Source organism: Natator depressus, chromosome 1 (assembly GCF_965152275.1).
Source record: "Natator depressus isolate rNatDep1 chromosome 1, rNatDep2.hap1, whole genome shotgun sequence".
Classification (NCBI taxonomy): domain Eukaryota; kingdom Metazoa; phylum Chordata; order Testudines; family Cheloniidae; genus Natator; species Natator depressus.
Window position 1 is genome coordinate 219,465,355 of NC_134234.1, and position 24,321 is coordinate 219,489,675.

The following is a 24,321-nucleotide window of genomic DNA, read 5'->3' on the forward strand; positions in this document are numbered from 1 at the left end:
CTGGATCCTGTAGCTGGCTCCTCAGGGACAGACCCTGGTTCCTGAGAAGATCACTACTGACTTCAGTGAGACTCAGCATGAGCGTGAGGCTGTACCTACACAGAGCCAGTTGTAGGACCATGGCCTAATTTACTAGTTTGAACTAAACAACAGTAACAAACGGACTAATTCCTGGGTAGGTCTGCCAATTGGGGAATCCATTACACAATGTCAGTTTTTTCAGATATGTACATTTCCTTTCTTAGTGCTTCCTCACTGTGGATAATAGTCTACATATAACATAGGTCCTGGATATCTTACAGACCCCCTGTCTCCTTGTGTACTATTGCAGCAGTTTTGAACAGTTCTGGTGCTCTAAGTGATGTCCCCTTTCTTAAATGGGAAGGTCCTGGTGGCAGAGCACTCTGATTTTTACAGATGTCAAGAATCCTTCACTCACACAACCATAGCTGCTGTGAGTCTGGTAGCTATCTCTGAGTTCCTTTTCTGGAGGAAGGATTCATAGATTCCTCGGCCAGAAGGGCCCATTGTGATCATCTAGTCTGACCTCCTGCATAAAAAACAGGCAATAGAACCTCCCCAAAATAATTCTTAGAGCATATCTTTTAGAAAAAAAATCCAATCTTGATTTAAAAATGGTCAACAATGGAGAATTTATCACAATCCTTGGTAAGTTGTTCCAGTTGTTAATTACTCTCACTGTTAAAAAATCTATGCCTTATTTCCAGTCTGAATTTATCTAGCTTCAACTTCCAGCCATTGGATTGTGTTATACCTTCTGTTAGAGAGCTTATTCCTTCACTCTCCCACTTCCCTGGTCCTTCTCGCATGAACAGAGAGCAACAATACCCGAAGTCCGAAGGTGCAAACAATTCGATGTTTATTGGGGTGAACTTCCAGCAAGCTTAAATACAAGTTCCTTTTTCCTTATTTTCGAATCCCAACTTACTTCCTGTTTGCCCCTAATTTATATAGTAATATTCTTAGCTATACCTTAACCAATCATTCTACTGAAATTTAACTAACCAATCCTAACATACTGTAACATGATTAGCTAACCAATTATATCCCACCACCTTAATTAGATTACACCCAGCAAAATTAATTATACAGCAGACAGAAGCAATCACAGAACCAGACAGAGATTATACAGACAAACAATAGCAAAGTGGGAACTATAATGACAAAACAATACAGAAGTGAGGATTTCACATCCCAGCTATTGATAAGTGAGTTCTTGCCAGACAGGATGCTATCAAACTAAGTTTCCTTTTACATTTTCTAGGCACTTCCCTTTCTCTGGAGGTGATAGGCACTATCAGGACAGGATTGTATTCCTAACAGCCCAATAGCACCTTCTTTCAATGTGACTAGTTTGGAATGTGAGGATGTGACTGTTCGCTTCCTGGCTTATGGCTGCCTCTGCTGCTTAGCCAAAGGCCTTAGCCTAAGAACAGGGCCTCAAACAGTCACAGTAAGAGAGGGCCCTTACACCAGCAGACAGTGATTTTGATTCTTTCTTTTATACCTCTAGAACTAGCCAAGTGATAAGAATACCCCTAAATTCTTAAAGTACAGGCTTTTGCAGACAGGCCTGAATATCTATATCCTAACACCTTCCTTGGCTAACTGAAGATCCCATTATTTAATATTGGTTCCCTGTGTAGATATTTATAGACTAATCACCCCTTAACCTTCTCCTGGTTAAGCCAAATAGATCGACCTCCTTGAGTCTATCACTAGAAGACATGTTTTCTAATCCTTTAATCATTTTCATAGCTCTTCTCTGAAACCTCTCCAATTTAGCAACATCCTTCTTGAATTGTGGACACCAGAACTGGATGCAGTATTCCATCAGTGGTCACACCAGTGCCAAATACAGAGGTGAAATAACCTTTCCATTGCTACTTGAGCTCCCCCTTGCTTATGCATCCAAGGACTGCATTACTTCTTTTGGCCACCACATCACACTGGGAGCTCATGTTCAGCTGATTATTCACCACAACCCCCAAATCTTTTTCAGAGTCACTGTTTCCCAAGATAGTCACCCATCTTGTAAATATGGCCTTTGTTCTTTGGCCTCTCTGTAGAAGATGCTAAGAAGGGTACCAATGGCGAGGCTGGGTTTTGGGGACACCTATCCACAGGGAGTTGAACACTGACCACTAAATCCTTCCACACAAGCCACCAAACAGCTGACAGAGAGTAACAATTCAACCCAGGTTAACTCTGGCTGGTACCTGGAAAGTGAATGCATGTTGATGGCTAAGAAGTTAGGACTGAGTGTTTGTGGGGGAAGATTATGGGTGGGTGCCACAGCTGGTAAGGGGGAATCTGAATCATCTGGGCACTTGCTGGGGAGAGGGAGACCAGCAGAAGATGTAGCATCAGGGATAGAGGAGAAGGCAACATGATGCTGTGTGAAGGAAAGGAACTACTTGAAGGTGTGAAAGTTGGAAGAGGCATCTGAGGGACAATGAGAGAATTCAAGATGATGTGATGGAGGAAGGTTTGGATTTAGACATTGCAATGGGTGGTGGGAAGGAAGTCAAGGCTATATGTAACAGCGACAGATCCTAGTTGTCAGCAGGCGGGATCGAACCTGGGACCTCTGGAGCTTAGCGCATGATCCTCTACTGCATGAGCTAAAAGCCATATGACCCTTAGCTAAGGTTGTAGAGCAGACTCATTAATCTCTCTGTCTCAGTACCACTAGATGGGACAGAACACCACACCCAGGAGGCATTTGCATATACCTATTCACTTACATATGCACTTGTCTGAGGTGAAGAGGAGGGGTAAGGAGAGAGTTTGGCAGCTGGGGCAGGCTCAGCTGAATACTCAATGAACTCTTAAATGCAAGGCTGTGTCCTGTTTGCCCAGCTGAGAGATCTGGGAGGTACTTCTCATCATTTGAAATTAAAATTTAGGATTATAGCTGACGTTTCTGAAGGGATGTCTTACGGCCTATATTATGTAGGGCATCAAACTAGATAATCACAGTGGTCCCTTCTGGCTTTATAATTTATGAATTTAGTGGAACAATCTTGCTGAAAGGGGCCGTCATTTGTAACACCAGCAATAACTATATTTAGCACTTATTACTGTTATTTATTTGCATTGCAGTGGTGGGCAACCTGCAGCCCACGGGCCGCACGCAGCCCATCAGGGTAATCTGCTGGCAGGCCACCAGTTTGTTTACATTTGCATGGCTGCCCATAGCTCCCAGTGGCCGTGGTTCGCCTTTCCTGGCCAAGTGGAGCTGCGGGAAGCGGTGGCCAGCACGTCCCTGCAGCCCACGCCACTTCCCGCAGCTCCCATTGGCTGGGAACGGTGAACTGGGAGCCATGGGTGGCCATGCAAATGTAAACAAACTGGCGGCCTGCCAGTGGATTACCCTGATGGACCGCAGGTTGCCCACCACTGGCCTAGAGGCTTTTGCACTGCTCTAATTTATGCCCAGTTTTCTATGGCTCCTAGGGGCCATTCCTGAAGTTGGGGATAACTAGGGCTCTAGGTGTATGGCCCATTTCCTTCAGCCATGTCAGAGGGTAGGGTAACATCACAGCTGCTATAGCAGCTCTATGCCATCCAGGGATTTCCCTACAGATGGCTGCTTAAACCAGCTATATGCTGCCTGAGTGGGCCAAAGCAGCTGGCCTGGTCCACTGTTTCTTTTGTGATTGTTAAACAAGTAATAAAGCAGGAAAGAAGCTGTTATATTATTTACACAGGGGTCCCCCATACAAGGGTCCTGGATGCCTTCATTTTGCTTAGCCACACCGTTGCCAATGCTCAGAAATCATCTGTAAGTGTGAATGTTCTTTTTAAATGCAGTTCAGAGCTTATGAACGCTCAAACACTCATTACACTTTTCCAACTGTCAGACTGTTGTATGCGGGTTGTCACCTGCTGGACGTGTCACTGACCTACAGGTCAAAATAACTGTGTGGTAACACTCTGAACATTGCAAAGCCTGAGTCTTTATGCATTGACACAATTTCACGATAGATTGAAGTAACAACAGGATATCGCAGTGATCAAAAGCTTGTGTATGCATGGCAACAAGGCCAGGTTTAAGCACAGACAATAAAAGTAAAGGACTGAGGCACCACCCTTTTGTCTACCCACACTTGCTGTTCAATGCTTGACCTGATTCCTCTTTGTGGGGTTCTGGTAGTGGGACCAGAGGGAGAGGCCACTCCTGACCTGCTGGCAGCTTGGGAAACCACAAATTGTGAGACCAACTCCATGGAGCTGAGTCTGATTGAAAATCTAAGACTCTCCCAGGAAAGCTGTGAGAGCTGGGAACCGTATGCTGGGCTGAGCAAATGGGGTTCAGTTCGTTCTTCTTGAGTAAATGGCTCAAGAGTAGTACTGGAGAAAGGAAGACAACCAAGAACTTTAAAGCGAGTGCAGATACTGTAGGGCTGATTTTCTCAGGACATGTTAGAGCCCTTCTCTTCTCCCTGATATTTTTAGGTATGATAATATATGGAGTAGCGCAACTTCTCACCTGGGCTTTCTTCCTGTTAACCTCAAGTAGAAGTCGTAGAGCATGGCTGGAGCCTTATGACTGACAGCTATCCAGTACTGGTTTATCAGGTGGTTTGAGGTTGTCTGAGCCCTGGGTATTCTGAAGGCCTGCTCAAGGGGGTTCCTTTTGAATGTGGATATGACATAGTATCCTGTAAGATAACAGAGAACAGATGTTTTGAATTAGACATGCATCACTTTTAGAATAGGCTGCAATGAGCATATCAATGTGCTCAGATCTATTAATGCTACCAGGTAATAAGGTGTAGGGAAATAGCTGGACTATATGATTTACATTTTGTCAGAGGAGAAAGATGGCTGTTTCATGCTGATTAATTCATACCATATACATATGTAAAAAGTGGTGATGTTATAGATATAAAAATCAACAATGAGAGCCCACTAATCGGGACTTTACATATTTCCCAACTCGTGCATGGCCTTTGTTATATTTATACAAATGTATGTTGGATGTAGTCTCTGTCTTTTCCACTGTCCTTAAAAATAGAGGATGACAAGATAAGCTGGCCCAAAATTTGATCAGTTTTATATTTATACATTTTTAACAACATAAATCTCTTTGCAAAAATCCCCGTCATTCATTATGATTTGAGGGACTGGTCCTACTCCATGGCAGTTTTGCCATCAAGGGGGAAGGATTCAGGTCTATATGCAGTCTTCAGGATTGGATGCCTTTCTGAAATATATGCTTTAGTCAAACACAAATTACTGGGCTGAATAGAGGAGCAAATGGATTACATTCTTTGGCATGCATTGTACAGAAGGTCAGATAAAATAATCTAATGAACCTTCTGGCCCTAAACATCTATGAATCTGGACTGCTAGTTATTTAAAACAAATGCTTAACTAAAACCTAATGGCAACACTTATGAGCAACTCTACCATAATGAAACTACATATGATGGAGGAAACATTTCAAGAGGGAGCCAGTTTCAGCTTCAAACTTTCAACAACAGTGAATTCTAATTGTACTCTCAAATAGAGTGGCGTAAATCCAGGGGTACGCCATGAATATCAGTGGTTACTCCAGATTTACTCTCATGTAACTCAGAGCAAAATTTGACCTATTAACTTTAAACTATGATTGTATTTCTTAAGAAAAGAGAACTTCAATAATTTTCAAAAAAGTGCCAGTGCATGTATTGCGTTGTACGGAGAAGAAACAATTAGCAGATCTGTATCATCTATGTATTGTATAGTCTAAAAAATCCTCCTCATATTCATTCAGAGCAGAATTGGTTCAGGGTAACTAACTGCAATCATCATATACACCACAGGCTTTTGTGGGATTTGTTGTCTATGTAACAACGAAGTTAATTCCATTATAGTCATAATCTATGGTGCCTGAAAAATGAGACTAAAATAGCAACCTTTGTATTCATATCACATACTAAGGGTATGTCTACACTTAAAATGCTACAATGGTACAGCTACAGTGTGGCAGCTGTGCCGCTGTAGTGCATCAGTACGGGCACTACCTACGCCAACAGGAAGGGTTCTCCTGTCAGCGTAGGTAACCCATGTCTCCAAGAGGCAGTAGCTAGGGCAACAGAAGAATTCTTCCATCAACCTAGTGCTATCTACACTGAGGGTTAGGTCAGCTTAACTATGATGCTCAGAGATGTGGATTTTTCACAACCCTGAGTGATGTAGTTAAGCCAATTTAATTGTGTAATGTACACCAGCCCTAAGAAACAAAATACTTAGGGCTGATCCTCTGACCTGCTATATGAGGGAATCCCCAGGTAGCACAGAGTCACTGTAATGTCACCGCTCCTGACCCTTGGGACTAGAGGCAGCTGCCTATACCTCCAAAAGAATTTACTTCTCGATGGGAACCACATGGAACTGTGTTCCTGTTGTTGCTTTATTCACTTGGCTTATGTCACAAATAGAAATCCAAATCAAAATGCTGACAGTCACAATTTACGTCTAGACCATCCTCATACCGGATGATTCCAGACTTAGTGACTGGACAGTCCTCTGCTAGGTATCGTATGGTCTGTTCATCACTGTGCTGTTCCTACGTAAGCATATGTAGGAATGTAGTCTGTGACTGGGCAGATGCCGGTTAGATTTTGCTAGGTGGAGGAGTCAGACACAACATTTAAAAAAAAAACCAAACAGTACAGTATAATTTTAGCTTGAGATCAGTGTTGTCTGTCTTTATTTTCAACATGCTACAAGGAGCTTAATGGCTGAAGTCCAATGTTCCTCAAACTTGTTTTGCAACTGTCTAATCAGAGCAAGTATTCCTTTTATTCTGTAATTCTATAGTTCACTTGTGGGCCACAGGGTAGAGATGCTCTTGTTGTGGAGATGCTTCTTTTTACCATATATTCATTCACTGAGAAAAGTAAAGGGTGGAAGTGAGAGATAAATAGTATTACATAATCAAAAACAAAACTGCAAAAGCATAGGAAATTAGTCTGGTAGAAAATTCTAGAGTGAGGCTATTGTTTTTTTCTTTACAGAATTCCATATGTATCCAGAAGCTAACACAATGAGTAGCCATATACATTCAGTACAGCTCCCTTGGGCAATTGGGGAAAATAATTCACAAGCCTTGGCTCCAAAAAAGCTCAGGTTTGTGCCTTATCAACTGAAAGACCAGCTCCACTAGCTCATCTAGTCAAGGAAGCCCTAATACACATAAACATGTTTGATACAGCATAGCAGAGGTGCACATACACAAAAGCTAGCACCCCAACTCTGCAGTACCAAGGTCCATAATGACAATCTGCCGAAAGTCCTATGGATTCTAGACAGCTGGAATTTTAAACTTGGCTCTTCCTCCTTGTTATCATTCTGCACATTTGGATCTGATGCACTTGACCTTTGAAGTAATGGGGGAGTGCACTTTGCCTACCACTTTGAGCCAGACATATGATGATATTACAGACTCCAGTAAATAGGCTCTTAACATGCTTTCTTTAAAGAATTTCCAGTTGCTTACTGCTGTGGCATCTCAGCCTATTACACACCAAATGAGGATCAATTAAAGTCATGACACACAGAGGGTGGGGGGAGTAAAATGCCTCATATCTGACAAAGCTTTGGCCAAACAGATGAGATCTGACAATAATGCTGAGTTAGCTAACTTGGGCTTTGACAAAACAAGTCCATTGAGAACACCTGCTTGACCCCAGAAATTCAATTCTAGTGACTCTCAGCAGAACTGCTTCATTTAAAACCAGCTGTGATTATGGTGCATGGAGAATGAGATGGTTTCTAAAGACAATCAGATCTCAAGTTATATAGAGCTTTAATGACTACAACCATCACCTTATATTGCACTCAGAGGCACACTGTAAACCAGTGCATTGCATGGAACACAGGTGCCCAAATTAACCCAATCCACTAGGCAGGCAAGTTGCCACATTCAACACTAGCTGAAGCATCCATGTGGTTTTCAAGAGTGGCTCCAAATAGAGAACACTGCCCTTAGCTCACTTGGAACTAAACATGCATGACTGTGGCAAGGTCTGTATCAGCAAGGAAATACCTCAACCTCTGAGCTAAATACAGATTAAAAAAAATAATATGAGCTACTGCAGCTACTGGTGAGTCCAAGATGTACCCTGAGACTGCCAAATCTCTGGTAAGGGAATTACCTGATCCTCTGACAGATGGAGTACTCACAACCCTCATTAATTCAAACCAAAATAATTTTAAGTGAACACACTTGTACACACACTTCTTCAGTTTTCACCTATAAACAGGTATCATTTTATTACAATATTTCCAAGTCACCAACACTGACAGTAAGTAAACGACAAGCAAATTAATAGTCCTAGTTAATTATGTCTGCATTCTCCTGGCTTTGATGGAGGTGGAGAGATATGCAGGAGGGGTTGGGGCTGATGTGTTCTTTCCATAGGCTATGTAGCTTGGCAGGTAACACACTGTAGGAATAATTTCATTCTTTATTTTCCCTGCTTTTGTGGATTTACATTAGGGAGAGTCTCACTTGAGCAGCGTAAACTAGCTGGGTTAACATTAATGATGTTTTGTGGAGAAATTTGAATTAAGCTTCAGAGAATTTAGCATTTTCATCTTGGTCCTTCACTAAATACTAACCACAGGATGACAAAACTCCTTCTGACGACATAGTTTAAAAATCTTTAAAGAGAGGGTGTTAAGGTTGAGGAGGAATTGACACCAGTTCTACTCTGAAAAGTGGCAATGTGAAAAGGGCACCTTCTCACTCAGCAGGCCTGTTTCTTGAGTGTATTCAGAGTCATTTCTGCTTACTTTAGAGACAAAAATAAACATTTAAAGCCTTTTACCTCAGTTAGTCCTGCAGAGCCAGAACAGCTAGGAGAGACGGCTCAGGCTTCTGTTTGTTTGTCTGCATTGACAAGACAATTGTTTACTATATTTAGACCTGGGGAAATCCTTTATTTTCAAGTGGATTTGCCCACATGTAACTGAGGGGATAATTTGAAAACAAATGAGCTACCTCCTGTAACCTAGTGCCTGATTTAGCTTGCAGAACCTTGTGATGAAACCCAAGAAGGAAAACACCCACCTTACCTCTCAGAATCCAGGTGATAGTGATGATAACAATACAATGTGGCACCTCTTGAACATGGGAGTAAAGTGGTAAATAGAGCTCATCAGGCCCAATGCACGGGAGTACTTCCTCTAAACAGCTTCATCATCAACATACAATGAATTCTTTTATTGTGGAAACCAAATGGGTTCCATGGTATTTACAAGTGTGGGGAACCTTATTCTTTGTACTTCAGACAAGGGCAGCTATACTTGACCATAATTACCTCTGTGAATTTTCCTGAACACACTTGGGCTATTCAAAATCTACATTTGGCCATTTGTTCCTCCATTGAATGCTAGCAAATATAGTTCCATGTTTCAGGCATGCATCAAGCTCCAGATTCCTGTCTTGCTATCTTTCCCTCTCCATTAATCCCACTTTGGAATTATTACAATGGTGGGAGGGTGGGTTGGGAAGGGAAGAGAAGAGTTTTAGTATAATTTGACTAGTTATTAAAAAAAAATCTTGCCAAGTAGTGGAGACTGAAAATTCGGGATATAAACCAACCCTGGGGAACAGAAGGCTGTGTTTGGGTGTCGCGCTGAAGGCAGTGTCCAGGCCGTCTCTTTGCTAATTACAGTGTCAAGCATGTTGGTGCTCAGCAAATAATCATAAGAGAGATGCTTACCCCATAAATGAATCTGTGGATCAGGTGGGAAATCCCATGAGCTCTGTCCCTTCTCCCCTAAAGGAGAATTTTTTAATAAGGCTCTTTAAGTCCTGAACAGTGTTCAAGTTTCAGAGTTTATTTAGCCTCTCCCTTTCCTAATGGAAACTCACAAGTGTTACTTGTCACTTATTTAGTCCTCCATCCTCTACTCTTGCTATATTTGGCTGTGATAAAAAAAGACAAATCATTGTTATATTTATAAAATGCAGCCATTGTCATTTCAAATCACATATCATACACGGAATTTGGGCAAATCAGCAATGCCTTCTCTGTGTTAACTAATTAAGGCTTCTAGCAAAACAGCTGCAGCATGTGTAGGATTCATGCAGGGTTCATGCACTTGGCAACATTCAGGGCACACCCTGAGTGTTGTGTAGGAGCAGTGCACACACGGCTCCTCTCAAGGGCATGAACCTTGGAAACTCGCCCAGATGACATGAACCGTGGGAAGCCTCCCAGGACTGGGCTCAAGGCCCAAGAGCAAGGAATGCGGTAGATAGAAATTGGTAAATAAGAATGTTAAACAAAGCCAGTGTATTCCTTTTATCTGTTGGAGTATGTAATGCGCAGGAGGAGAGAGAGAATAAAAGAGAGGGTGGAAAGCTGACAAGGCAGACGAGCCTGCTTGCTTAAAGCCTTGTTCTGTCTTGTATTTGGACCGCAACAAGCATGCTGCAGTGTTTTTCTTCTTGATGTGGAAATCATGTTCAACAAATGGCAGAGGAGACACAAGAGAAAATGCTGAAAAGCAGGAGGCAGACATCACCCTTGTATTGTATTAGTAAATACCTGAGATGGCTGTGAGACCTACATGAAAATCTCAATGAAGGGAGGTTCGGTGACTGGTGGAAAATACAAAAGCATTCTGCACAATTGGCATAACTGGTGCTGTGGCCAATTTATGATTGAAACCACCTTATTCCATCTGGTAGCTTAATTCCTGCTTTTAACTTCTTTCTCTCAAGACTTACACTGGGGAGACCATAGCCCTTATTTCACTGAGGTGGCTGCATTGACATATGTACTATGTGTACTAGCCTCTGTGTGCCTAGGCATGTTGCTCTTTCAGAAGTGCTCAGTACTCACAACTGGGGTCAGATTAAGCAGCTAGATTTTCAAAAGAGGTTTGCATGCTGAGCGCTTCTGAGAATCTGAACCTTATTTACATGCATAAATGGGAGGGAGTTGAGCTCTTTTGAAAATCAGCCCCAACAGTTCAAAATCCCAAATCAGTATAAGAGTATTATAGCTCTCAGTACAACAAGGCCATTATGTAGATAAGTACATGTATATCGCTATATGTGATGGATGTAAAATGCAGGACATATAAGGACACTGGTATAAGAAGCATCAAAAGAGACCGTTAATTTTTAGAATATTTTCTCTAACCTTGTACACCAATTCTGTTGTAAATAATGTATAGTAATAAGTGTCCAAGCACTAGGTTTGTGTGGAAAAGAGGTAAATCTGGGCCTAAAACAAATTCAAGTAAATTTCAAAATGAAAAGTTGGTTCAAATCAAAAAATCAAAATGTTTTATTTTGAAAATATCAAATTGAAATATTTTGACTTTTTCAGAATTTTTTTCAGTGTTTTCAACTGAAGTAATTCAACACAGATTCATTAAACATTTCAGCTGACCCAAATCTGCAGTTTTCAGAAATAAAAAAACCCCCAACCCACATGCAAACAAACAAAAATAAAACCCAACCACCCCACCCACATGTTTTGGCAATTTGGCCAAAAAATTTCATACAGCACTCATCATAATGGATGTGTACAAGAGGTCATATTAAAGTTGTTCAGGGCAGGCAAAGAACCCTGAGCACAAATAAAACCCCAATAGATTTGCTGAAATGACACCAGGACAGCCTTCCTCCTTCCTTAAAAAAGGAAGAAGCAAGTTCTAGAAGTCCATTTAGAATTTCAGTGGGTCAGAATCAGAACTCAGTCTGCCCATCTCAGTTCATCAAGGGAAAACTGGATGGCTTGAAATTCATTAATATTCACACAGAGAAAACCATATTGCAGCCTGTTTTAAATAACTGCTTTTGACTAGAAGTTTCAGAACATACTGAGTATGCTGCAGCTAGCAAGATTAACCCACTTTGATTTTATTGGCCAGACCTAAATTGCAGCAAAGCAGAACAAATTGCTTTGAGATTACTTCAGGCTAATGCTTAGCTGTCGGGCACAGACTTTGTAACAATAATAATAAATAATAACAATAATAGAAAAGAGACACACATATACTTTCAATGGCATGTTGTTATTTGGAAAAGGAATAAAATAATTTAAGTAATTGGAAAATCTGACATTTAGGGCTTGTCTACACATGGAAATTTAGTGAAATACATATTCCAGAATAATTATTACCCTATTTTGGTATAAGTCCCCATTTATGAACACTCTTATTTAAGAATAAGAGTGTCGAGACAGGGGCTTACACTGAAATAACTATTTCAAAATAGCTATTTCAGTAAATTTCCAACTGTAGACAAGCCCTTAGAATCAACCAAGGGAGTACGGGAAGTAGAAGAGAACTAAAGAAATATTAACGTTTTAGAGAAAACACGTTTTAGCCTAAATTCTTCCATCTGCTATTCCACTGAAAATCCACTGTAACTCCATTAATTTCTGTATATTTGTATGGGTGTCGAACAGAATTTGGTCCAAAGCAGGGGAAAAAACATTTAGAAATAGTTTCTCAGTGTAAATTGGCACAGATCCATTGGGGTCACCGGAGTTATGCCAGTTTATGTCTGATGAGGGGCTGGCCATTACTTTCACAGCCATGCCGAATGGGCCAAATTCATCCTTGATTTCACCAGAGTTCTTCCAGGGATAAATTTGGCCCTGGAGGCTTGTTTGGCACTCCTTGCAGCTCATTCATTCTTATGAACTATTTCAACTGCTTGGTGAAAAGAAAATGTAACTCATAAAAGAAACATGCAACTGGTTTCAAGAAAGAAATCCCAATAGAGTCATACAGTCTACAGTCACTCCCATTTAATACTTAAATGTGAGGTACTCCCTATTTCCACAGCAAAATGACACATCAGAGACAGTGAAATTAGTTAAGGCGTTGCTCCTATTACGAGGCTAATCTCTTATCAGGATCTGGCTCCTTACAAAGAGCCAAATTCTTCTCCCATGCAATCTCACTGACTGTAGTGGCATTTTATATCCTGGGACGCTTTATACCAGGGGAAGTGTCATATTAAAAGATGGAAAACAGCTAAATTGAAAGATAAAAGAAAACACTGGATAATGCTGATACACTAAAACTAACTAGAATCAGCCACTCAAAGGGTCAGCAAATCATTGCTTGACTGGTCCAAATTTCTTTGATTGAAAGTTGAGCAACATTTTACTGGATACCACATGAGCATAGTTCAAAAAAAGATCCTTTAAAAAGGGGATGCTAATTACAGATGTCCATGTGTGCAGAGTTTACTGCACATTTAATAATGAACTGTTTAAATTTATGAGTAATTTGTTTCCTTAGTGTAGGATGTAATATGTAGAATGTATGTTTTAGGTGTTGGGACATATGAAAAGATGCCTGCTTTTCTTGGCAAGGAAAGAGAACAGCAAGGTAAAAAACTGAGCCAGCAATCTGATCAGGTAAACAACGGGGTCAGCGTCCAGTCAGGTAAACAACTGAGTTAGCAAATTAATCTTAGTGCTAGGCAGAAAAAGTGCTTACACAATATATAATGAATAGCTTTGTAACAATATATTTAAGGCACACCTGAATGTGGGTGCGTGCTTGCATTTAACCTATGCTGTGCCCTGTTTTGGTGGACCGATCACGCACTGAAGCAATGAATAAATGACACACATTTTCAACTCAGGAGTCTGTCTGTGAACCTGACCGTTCTGGGTAGCAGGGAAAAGAACCAGTCAACAGTTTGGTGCCATGACTGGGAGTGGAGCCCATGATGGTTGGTGAGTACACAGTCCTGTGGGGAATTCTGAAGGTCTATAGTGGGGTCTGGTTGGGATAAAGTAAAGGGTCATAACTGGGCTTTGCTATATGGACTTGGTTATCTTTGTGGAAGTTTGGGTCAGTGACAAGGGAGGTCCCTATGACACTGATCCCCAGAAAACAGGGGCCTGGGAGGAGATTCAGACGTCCCGTAAGGTAATCATGCTAGATCCGAAAGTGAAGGAAGGACAGAAGAAAGTCTGCATTATACAGAGATTAATGAAAGGAATTAATGTGTTATAGGAGCAGTGTGTACTCAGGAGGTTGAACTTCAGACACTGCCCCTTGAGCTTGAGGGGGATGGCGATAAAGGAGAAGCTTTTAAAATACATGCAGTAATGGCTAATCAAGGCTTCCGCCAAACATCTAATGATTGTGATAGCATACAACAGGAATGGGATGAATTGTTGAACAAGGTAGCAAACTTAGAGACCAACTGGCTCAATGCCAGCAAGGGGATCCTCTGGTTTCCAAGGATCCGCCTTTCTCATGTCCCTCCCTCACTACTTTGCCCAAACCTCAGCCCCTCCAATGGTGCCTTATCTGGCTGCCCCTATGATTCTAAAATCTGAGATGGACAGTAATCACATTTGCACCACCCTGGATGATAAATTGTTGCCAGCAGGGGAATTTCGGTCTTCATAGAAAAATCCAGGTCCCATCCCAAGGGATGACTGGAATAAGTTTTGTCAGTGGCTTTGCATGGCTGTGGACACCATGAAGGACAGCAATTTAAATGATAAAGATTGGAACCAGGTGTTGAAAGGTGTATTAGGAGGTTTATACACACGAATTGCTGGATGTGTAAACACTCGCCAGCTACAAAGGAGATTAAGTGAAATTTTGTTTGGTAGTCCATCATCTACAAGTGACATGAGTAGGTTACTTCTTTGCCTGGGGAAAGACCCATAGAGGTAGGGGAAAGGGCTCTGAATTATGGAAGCTGGGCCATGGACTGAACGATTGAGTGGGAAGGAACTCCCAAGAGCATATTGAATCGTTAATAGGACTCCCAGATGAGTGTCCATGGCAATCCTACAGTTTTCACCCCAGCCCCATGATTATGAGGAAACTATTACCCATGCTGAAGCATGGTCGGGGGAAAGAGAGGAGATAGTCCTACCCATAAATGAGGTGAGGGTGTTTCAGGTTGAGGCCAGGAGAGGCACTGGTGCATGGAAAAGAGGAAGGAGATGAAGAAGAGGAAGCGTGAGTAGAAAGAGGGATAAGAGAATGGATTTCTTTCAGGCAGTTGCAGGAAGAAAAGAAGGTTCTGGAGTGTCGGGTGAAAGAATTAGAGGATAAGGCTGGAAGCCCAGCCCCACAATAGAGGGGGCCATGCCCTGAGGCCACTGCACTACAGGTTTGCCCTATTAAATTAGATAAATGGGGGTAGCCTCATGTTCAAACATATATTGAAGGGCAGCAGGAAATAATATTAGTAGATAGTGGAGCAGCAATTTGCATGACACACAAAGTTAGGGAAGGAACGGCCCAAAGGAAGATACAGGCGATTATGGGGATAAAAGAACAAGTCACTGTTAACACTGAGATTTTAATACAAATGGGAAACTTACAAGTATAGGCTACCATGGTAGTAAATGCTAAGGAAAAGATTCTGTCAGCAGCAGTACTTGGAGCCTACAATCTTTTAATAGATCTGGCTAACCTGTGTGTCTGGCACCACCCGCAGGAGTGGGGGGGAGAACACAATGATAACTAGTATCCCACCAGGTCTGAATGTGGTTAAACATTACCAGCCTGTAAACAGAATGGAAGTTACAGAGTTAAAAGCTCTTGCTGCTGTGTGGGCAGAGCACAAGACAGACTGTGGAAGAACAAGTTTTATAGCTAGGATAGAGGGACCTGATCCTCCCCCCCCCCCCCCCCCCCACAAAAGCAGTATGCTGTGCCCTGGAAGGCTGTTGTAGATGTAACAGAGAAAGTGCAGCAGCTGCTGCATCAGGGGTGTCTAAGGGAAATTCGGTCTACCTGTTATGCACCTGTATGGCCAGTAGAGAAGCCTAGCGGCAAATGGAGCCTAACTATAGATTATAGAGCCTGGAATGACTGTGCAATAGGAGGAGCTAATGTAGTCGCGGCATATCCACAAATGATTGCTAAAATACATCCAGATGCAAACTGGTTCTCAGAGGTAGATATGGCAAATGGCTTTTTGTCAATACCACTGACAGAGGAACAGCAATATAAAACTGCCTTCACTTGCCAGGGGATGCAATATGGATAGTTTTACCACAAGTATATAAAGATTCACCTGCCATTTTTCACAAATGCATGAAAGATTTTGGGGGATCTTGGAAATCATAAATTAATCATTCAGTAGGTAGATGATATCTTAGTCCAGGGAAGGAGTAAGGAGGAACATGATGAGTTGTTGACAAAAGTGCTAACCTATCTCATGAAAGGGGGCCTTAAAATTAATCCAGATTAAGATCCAGATCCATCAAAGTACAGTTAATTTCCTAGGAGTAACATCCTAGGAAAAGATGGGAGAAGTGTTAACACGTTTAGGGTGGCCCTAATTGAAAAACTTCCTTTTCCACAAGACAAAAGGAGTTTACAGTCATTTTTAGGATTGACTGGATTCTACAGGGATTTCATTCTTAAGTATGTTGAAGTGGCAAAACCCGTACATGAATTAGTAAAAGCTAAAGTTTTGGAATGGGAGGAGGAACTTAGGGATTCTTTCTGCAAACTAAAAGACGGTCTAGAGAGTACCCCTACACTGGTAGTGCCAAATTCGGAGAAAACTTATTCTTTCTGGATAATGGTGGGGGATGGTAGTCTTGGGGCTGTAGTCACACAGTTTATGGGACAGAAGGGAGACCAGTGGCTTTTGCATCACAGCTGTTGCAAAGTGTGGAGTTAAAATAATCAGTGTGTGAAAAGGTGGTTTTGTGTGCATATTGGGCACTGATGAAGTTTAAATATCTTACAGGAGGTCAGCAAATAATTCTACATACCCATCATACCTCCCTGAAATTATATACTAATAAACTTCCTCTGGGGAATGTTAGCAGGGTTAGGATAGAGAGATGGATGTTCACTCTTATGGCTGAAAATGTGACCACCAAAATTTGACAGGAGCCACAAGCATGGGTAGACGAGGAGGGAAGGCTCAGTGATGCAGATTTTTCCATATGTGTAGAAGAAATTCATGATAGTTGGGTTTGTCAGCCAGGGGAATTGCAACTGGTAAAAGGTGGGTGTTGGAACACAAGTGAGAACTGCCATCTAGAGGAAGTGCCCCTGCCAAAAATCATGTAGGGAATGGGAAGGTCTGCTATCATTTAAACAATACTAATAATGTGTCAAGTGTCACCTTGGAAGGGTATATACATTGTGTAAAGATCTCACAAGTCACATGGTGCAGCAATGTCTCATTAAAGAGTATAAAATTGGGAAATTAAAATTGGCAAACTGTGCCCGACATTACCACTCAAAATGTAACCTAGTCAGGGGGAGATGTGTTTAACAACATAAAATTAGAGATTCAGCAATCAACCCATTGGAAGGCCTTGCTGAAGTCAGTAGAGGTCGTATGGAACACAGCTCAGGAAACAAGCAAGATGTCACGTATCCTCAAATTAAGTGTGAATGAGGTTGGGAAAAGAGTTTAGAGTAGCAGAAGCCAGTAACTGGTGGGATGACTTAATGTATGCTAACATGAGAACTCGAAGACAACACCTGGTCCTGCACCTAGTGGTAATCTGTGTGTTTTGTTTGGTAGGATGGTTGTGTGTATTTCTACACAATTTACAGCAATGGATGTATATTCAAAATGCTTAGCAACAGTTGTTTCTGCTACAGCACAGATTATTGTGTATTCCGGGCCTAACATCTCACACCCATGTATGGAACATTAATTGGCAACATTATCTGGTGTCATATATAGGGATGTGTAGCCATTCTCGAGATATGTGGGGCATGGATTTGGGTTGTGTGTAAAGAGGCCACCAATAGCAGCCTAGCCCTGCTGGTTGACATCTTACGGCCCAAGTCATGCTTTCCCCACATGTATGGTAGTGGGCCCGCTACATAAAAGTAAATTGAGTGCTGAAACCATCTCTGGTATTACTTACATAGGCACGCTGCGACAGCTAACACTGAACAATGTAAAGAGAGAGCTAGGAATAATCATCTAACTCATGGTCACCTGGACTTATTTGGGCACGACAGAGGAGGATGGCAGCTGATAATGCTAGACCAGAAGTCCAAAGTGCAGGCAATGCGATGTTTCGGGGTTAGTTGGGGTTAGTTTCAAGCAAGCAGCTCCATAGCTCTACATGCTGGCAGAGTCTGTTTCCCGGCTCTGATGTCACAGAGCATTTATCCCATGTCCCCCTTCCCAGCTCTGATGTTGCAGAACCTTGCCTGTGTCCCCATTCCCATTTCTCACCTCCTCCTTCTTAGCAGGCCCAAATATACCTGAAGTGCACACCCCTAGTCCCACCCCTTACAACTTATGGTCAAGTTCCGTTTTGGAGGGTAATGGGTCTGGGGTCTTCGTCCCATCTCTTTTGTATCCCAGGGGAGGGGTGAGGAGTGAGGTTTTGTTCTGGCCAAGGCCAGGATTTTCTTTGGCTTTTAGTGTTTCTTATGCCTCCCCTCCCCATCCCCACTTGCTCTTCCTAACTGGCTGCTTGACCTTGGCTTGAGAGAGGAGCCAGGCAGCTGTCCAGTGTATGCTCATCTATTACACTCCCAGCATACCCTGTAACACTTTTTTAACTTTATCTTTTACCTCTTTTCATCCTATCAGCTTGTGGGCAGGTGTAACACACAATGTCTTTGTTCACACATATTAGTAAGGATATAAGAGAATGAAAAAGTCAAAGCCAAAATTCTATCCCTGGCTAACAAACAGGCCTACAGACTAATACACACCAAGCAGGGCGTATTTTTCTGGAGACACACTGAGATGGAAAAAACGGACAACTACATAATAAAGAACTGAAACAAGTCATGGGATAGTGTTGCACGTAAAATAAGAAAAGAAGGGGCTATGTAGGATGTAATATGTAGAAGGTATATTTCCTGCTTGTCTTGCATGGAAAGAGAATAACCAGGTTAAAAGCTGAGCCAGCAACCTGATCAGGTAAACAAATGAGTTAGCAAACTAATCTTAGCACTTGGCAGAAAAGGTGTTCATACACTACAGTACACTGTTGCTATAATGAACCCTGGGGATCCAAGCCATTTGTTCTGTATAGCCAGGGGTTCATCATAGTAAGGTGGTGGTGGGGCCATGGCGGAGGGCGGCGTGCTCCTCTGGGCTTGGGGCTGGAGGAGATCTCTGTCTTAGTTGTGGGGCAGGAGGAGCACTCTGCCCAGGCTGAAGCTCCAGGGCCTGTCAGACCACTGCTGCAGCCCCAGGCTGGAGAAGCTGGCAGCCCCTAACTACAGGCCAACGTTCCCTACTGTGAAGGGCATGATACCGAGGCTCTACAGTGTATAATGAATAACTTTGTAACCATGTATTTAAGGCGAACACCTGAATGTGGGTGTGTGCTTGAATTTAACCCTGTGCTGTGCCCTGTTTCAACGGACTGATCACTCACTGATGCAGTGAATAAACAAACATAATTCTTCAGCTAAAGAGTCTGTCTGTGAACCTGAGCATTCTGGGTAGCAGGGAAAAGAACCAGTCAACATTAGACTTATGTCTTCCACTGGCCTTCTGGGTGACTAGGCATGTCACGTCACTCTCTGTGCCTCAGTTTACCTACCTGTAAAATTGGGATAATGATTTAGACTTCCAGGATTTCTGTTCAAGCATGTTCCCCACCCCAACTTGGAGCAGCCATTACAGGGAAAGTCCTTCTGACTCCCCATCACTCAGGGTTGGAGGAAGCATGCTCAGCCACTCTGTGGGGTGGTGAAAATGCAGTCTGGTCAGCACTAGAAGCTGAGAGAGGTTTGAGCATGCTCAATAAAGATGGAGCCATCAGAGATTTTAACGGTTAAACTCTAAGAGGACTCTACTGAGCATGTTTAAACTGTGATTTTTCAATGGCTATTTGTAGCCAATTATGGGACAATTTTTATAGGGATGGTATAAGGGACATCCATGATACAAAGTCCACTCCTCTTCCAAAGATCAACTACCTACTTCAAAACATGGGCATGCTGGAAGATCTCAAAGAAAAAGTTTGCTCAATTTTTTTTTAACATAGGCAAAACAATGTATTTTCCCCTACCTTCGTTCTCGGAAATGGCTGGACCTTTTTTACTCTAATTTTCCAGATCTGACAAGGGAAATTTCAGCTCAAACAATTAAATTTTGACAAGGTTATAAGCACCTGAAAATAGGGTATAATAATGGGAAGTGCTACCAGTCCTGCCTATAATAAGGATTATTAGGTGAGGTTCAATGGCTTGTGTTATGCAGGAGGTCAGACTAGATGATCTTCATGGTCCCTTCTGGCCTTAAAAATCTGTGTATATGAAAAGTACACACCACAAGTCCTGGAATGTAGGAGCCAACGTGAAAAGGATAGAGGATAGATAGGAAGTTACACAGAGAAAGGTTCAGAAAGTCTGTCATGTATAAAGGCCATTTTAAAAGCGTGTATCCTTATTTATAGGAAATGGAAAGCAGACCATTTGGAAATTCCAATTGTGCACTTGCTTTTGAAGACAATACTTATGTGGTAAACCTGAACTACTAATGTGGTAATCCCTTTTCAAACCCACTTCAGAAACTGTACCGCTTCATTTAGGGCAGTCTGCTCCCAAATCTACAGTAAATCTTTCCATTGCACATTCTGCACTCAGTCCCCATGCAAACTCTCACTGACCTCAATGGCAGCTCTGGGCAGAAAAATATGCATGACAGATCTGCACTGCGGATCAGAGAGAATTTTGCCCTCAGTCCATTTACAAAGCCGAACTACTCATGCACAAGCTTGCCTTGTGCATCTGGATGTAAGTGGACGGAGCTGAACCATCAGAAATGCAAGCTTCTGTTACACAGTCTGATGAATCCAAGTTCCTAGTTAGACTAATGAGCACTGTACTAGGAAAAGATTAGGTACAATCCATTTATCTATCAGCATTTTCATTAATAAAATTACATGCGGAAAATAAAACAGAAAAGGCGACAAATAGGAGTGTTATGAAGGCTTTGATCTCGACTAGCGGTATGAAGACAGTTTGTGCTAGGCAGTGGAGAATCAGGCCCAATATGTTTCTGCTGCAGTATAGTGACTGGTTATGCTGATTTTCAATACTGTAGCTGAAGATACCGCTACAGTATGGACCAAATTCTGCTCTTGGCTTTCTGTGGCATTTTTTCTGAGTAAAGACCTCAGGATTTATCCTTACATTTCCATCGCCTCTGACTCAGCATCATGCCAGATTAAAAACATTTCACTCAAAAGTAAAAAACAAAAACAAAATAGCCATGAAAATGGCTTCAATATTTCTATTGACAAGATTTTTGCAATGAAAGGCAAACTCTGTTAAATTAAGTCTGTTCTTTCCAGGGTCATCTTTTCAAGTGAATCAAAGACATTTCTATTTCAAGACTGTACGCTTAAGGTGCGCCATAAAGAAACGGCTATTTTATTTTCTCTTCATATACTAACTTTTTCTATTCTGATAATTAGAGCGGCCTTTGGAAATTACATCATTCATGTCAAGGGTTTTCTAACTGGATTTAAACACAATAAAGCAAAAAAGAGGAAATTTGGGTCTGGATATTTATAGCATCTTCCTATGGAACTTGAAGTCATGACCTCCTACTCCTTTCTTCACAACCTTAAAAGTTCAGCAAAGCACTTAAGCATGTGTTTTGATGAACGGGGATGGGATTACTCAAACCCTTAAAATTAAGCATGCACTTAAACGCTTTGATGAGCAGGAATGAGATTATTCACACGTTTAAAATGAAGCAGATGCTTCAGTGCTTTTCTGAATTGGGGGTTACATTTGATCTGTGAAACCTCTGCACACAGCACCCCTGTTCACTGTAAAGGGAGTTTCACATGTTGAGCGCTTACAGGGTCAGGCTGCTGCTACTGAGTCTGTCAGCTAAAACCAGGACCATTGTTTCCATGTCTGGAATCCCAGAACCCCACTGATGATTTGTTTTCTTGCTTTAGTTAGAACTTACCTATATCTCCCCAGCAGAAAGGGTTGATTCCACCTGTTGTACAGTTGTACACCATCATTGTTTTTGGTCTGGAAAATACATGATGTGAAGAATGAAGGAAATTTAAAAATGTGGAAGGAAAACAGAAAAAAAATTATCCAGTTATCTTGAGGTGGGGCTTAAAATCATGGACAAGAGAATGGGAGCAAGAAATACTTTAACTGAAATATGGCAATCACGTCTCACTGTACTATATCAGTTTATGGGACAGCTTTGTAATTTCACTGCCTTCAGTGGAGATAGTTGGGTACAAATGAGTAGACTTTATCTCTATATAGTTTAATCCAAGCTAACTAGATAATAAATAATCAAACAAAATACATTCTAAAAATAAAAATATCTTACTTGTACGTAGGGTCTTTCATCCCCAAATGCTTTAAATCTATACACAACGTACAGCACTAATGAAATGCAGCTACATCTGTGGCGAAGCATGACAACCAAACAGCACAGTAGTGAGAGGAGGGCAAATGTTAGCCAAGGACACTAGGCCTCTTATTGATTTCAGTGGGAGTAGGTGCCTATCTTGCTTAGGTGCTTTTGAAAATCCCAATAGTTGCCTATCTGTAGGGTGACCATATTTCCTTATGCTGAATATGGGGCACCTGGTAAAATTACTCTTATTCTAGCGAGGTCAAAGGCGATCAATCAGAACTATGCAGTACAGATGTTCAAATTAACATTTGACTGAGCCCCCATTAAAAAGAAATACTGCGTAGTTGAATTATTTTTATTTACCTTATCTTTAAGGCTTTAGGGTTCACACAGGGAGGGGTGACATACACACCCCATCCTCCTACACACACATGGGGAGAGGTGACACACACACACTCCCGTATGTCTCTGTCACGACTGACCCTCCCCTCCCCTCCCTGCATGGCGCACTCCGCCCTCCATGCCTGGCTGGGCTCCTGGTATGGTTCTGCCTCTCCCAGTTCCTGGTGCCGTGTCTTCCTGAGGCAACACATGGGGGGGAGGGGGGACACACACACAAAGTCACATGCTCCCCCTCCCCAGATATCTGTTAGGGTTCATACCAGAATGTGGCCAGCAGCAGCCTTTCGGCACTGTGCGGGAGGGAAGGGACAGGAGCTGCTACCAACCACAGGGGAGGTGGAAGAGAGGAAAGGGATGACCTGGCCCATGTATTTGCAGAGCTCATCTCTTCTTTTCTCCCCCCTGACCCCTGTGGCTGGAAGCAGCTTGTCCCTTCCTGTCCACACAGTGTCGAAAGACAGCTAACACTTCCAGGCTGCTGCTGGACACCGACATAACCTAACCGCCTCCCGTCCACCCTGCTACAGCATGGGCAGGAAGGGGTTAAGCCCTAAGGATGCATTGTGCACCAAGGCCCAGGAAACCTGACTGCAGGGGCTACAATAAGTGCATGTATAACAAACAACAAATCTTAATTTAACATACATGTGAAAGCCATTAGGCAAGAATACATCAAGCCACACAAAGCCTTATAATGAAGCATGAAAGTCAACAGCTCATAAAACGAGGACACTAAACAAGGTTCATCCTATATATAAATGCAAAATACAATTAAAAATGAAGATTAATCAAATCCAGGCAGTGAATCTAGGTAGCGTATGCAATCAATCAATAAATAACAGATTTGGCTTGAGATAAATTATCTATACATCAGTTATTAAACAAACTATGAAAACAATAAAGGAAAGTATTAATAAAAGCAGTTTTTTATTTACTGCAGAGTTTCTCTTAATGTGTTGTAACTCATTTGTCCAAGCACCAAGCCAAAGTCAGGGAGACACGATGTGCTTTAAAAATCATTTACTTGAAAGATGCCACTTTTGCTAGATCAAAAAATCCAGTGGTGACTTGGGGCAATTCTTGCATTTTCCCCAGTTTCCCCAAAATAATGTGTTTCATTTACCCAGATGGGAGAGAGAGAATCAAAACCTGGAATGAGGCTGCAAGTTCTGTGATAAAGTCCACATTTCTCTGATGTATTTCAAGGTAAGGTTTTCCTGTAGAATGTCACCTGATCAGAAATGACAGTGACCTTCTTGATCTCTGATTTTTTTTTATTAAGACATATAGCAGCACCACTAATAAACAAAGGCATGAAACACCCCAAAGGCCACTGGGTAGATAATAGAAATGTATGTTAGAAATGCTCAGACTCTCCCTTTAGATTTACATGCCACAAAATATCTCATTTCAACACGGAGTGGTTTTGCCAGCCAAATGAAGTCTGTAATGATAATCTGTAATTGCTTTTGAGTCCCACAGGCATTAAACAAGGGAACCACAGAAAAACCATAGTTAAATTACAGGGTAAGGAATTGTTTAATAAACTGCATCCTAGCCCACACTGTCAGCTGCAAATTATTGCATTTAGC

At 41.9% G+C, this 24,321-nt stretch overlaps 1 protein-coding gene across 10 annotated transcripts in view; it reads right to left on the bottom strand.

The window, feature by feature from the left end:
* FAR2 (fatty acyl-CoA reductase 2) overlaps positions 1 to 24,321 on the bottom strand; it is a 219,332-nt gene that overhangs the window by 10,055 nt on the left and 184,956 nt on the right. For all 10 annotated transcript variants that reach the window (XM_074935921.1, XM_074935950.1, XM_074935990.1 and 7 more), the window contains 2 exons: positions 21,914 to 21,981; positions 4,517 to 4,688 (listed from right to left, as the gene is read on the bottom strand). In XM_074935921.1, coding sequence (XP_074792022.1) covers positions 4,517 to 4,688; positions 21,914 to 21,981 — 240 coding nt within the window. The remainder of the gene's footprint in view (positions 1 to 4,516; positions 4,689 to 21,913; positions 21,982 to 24,321) is intronic.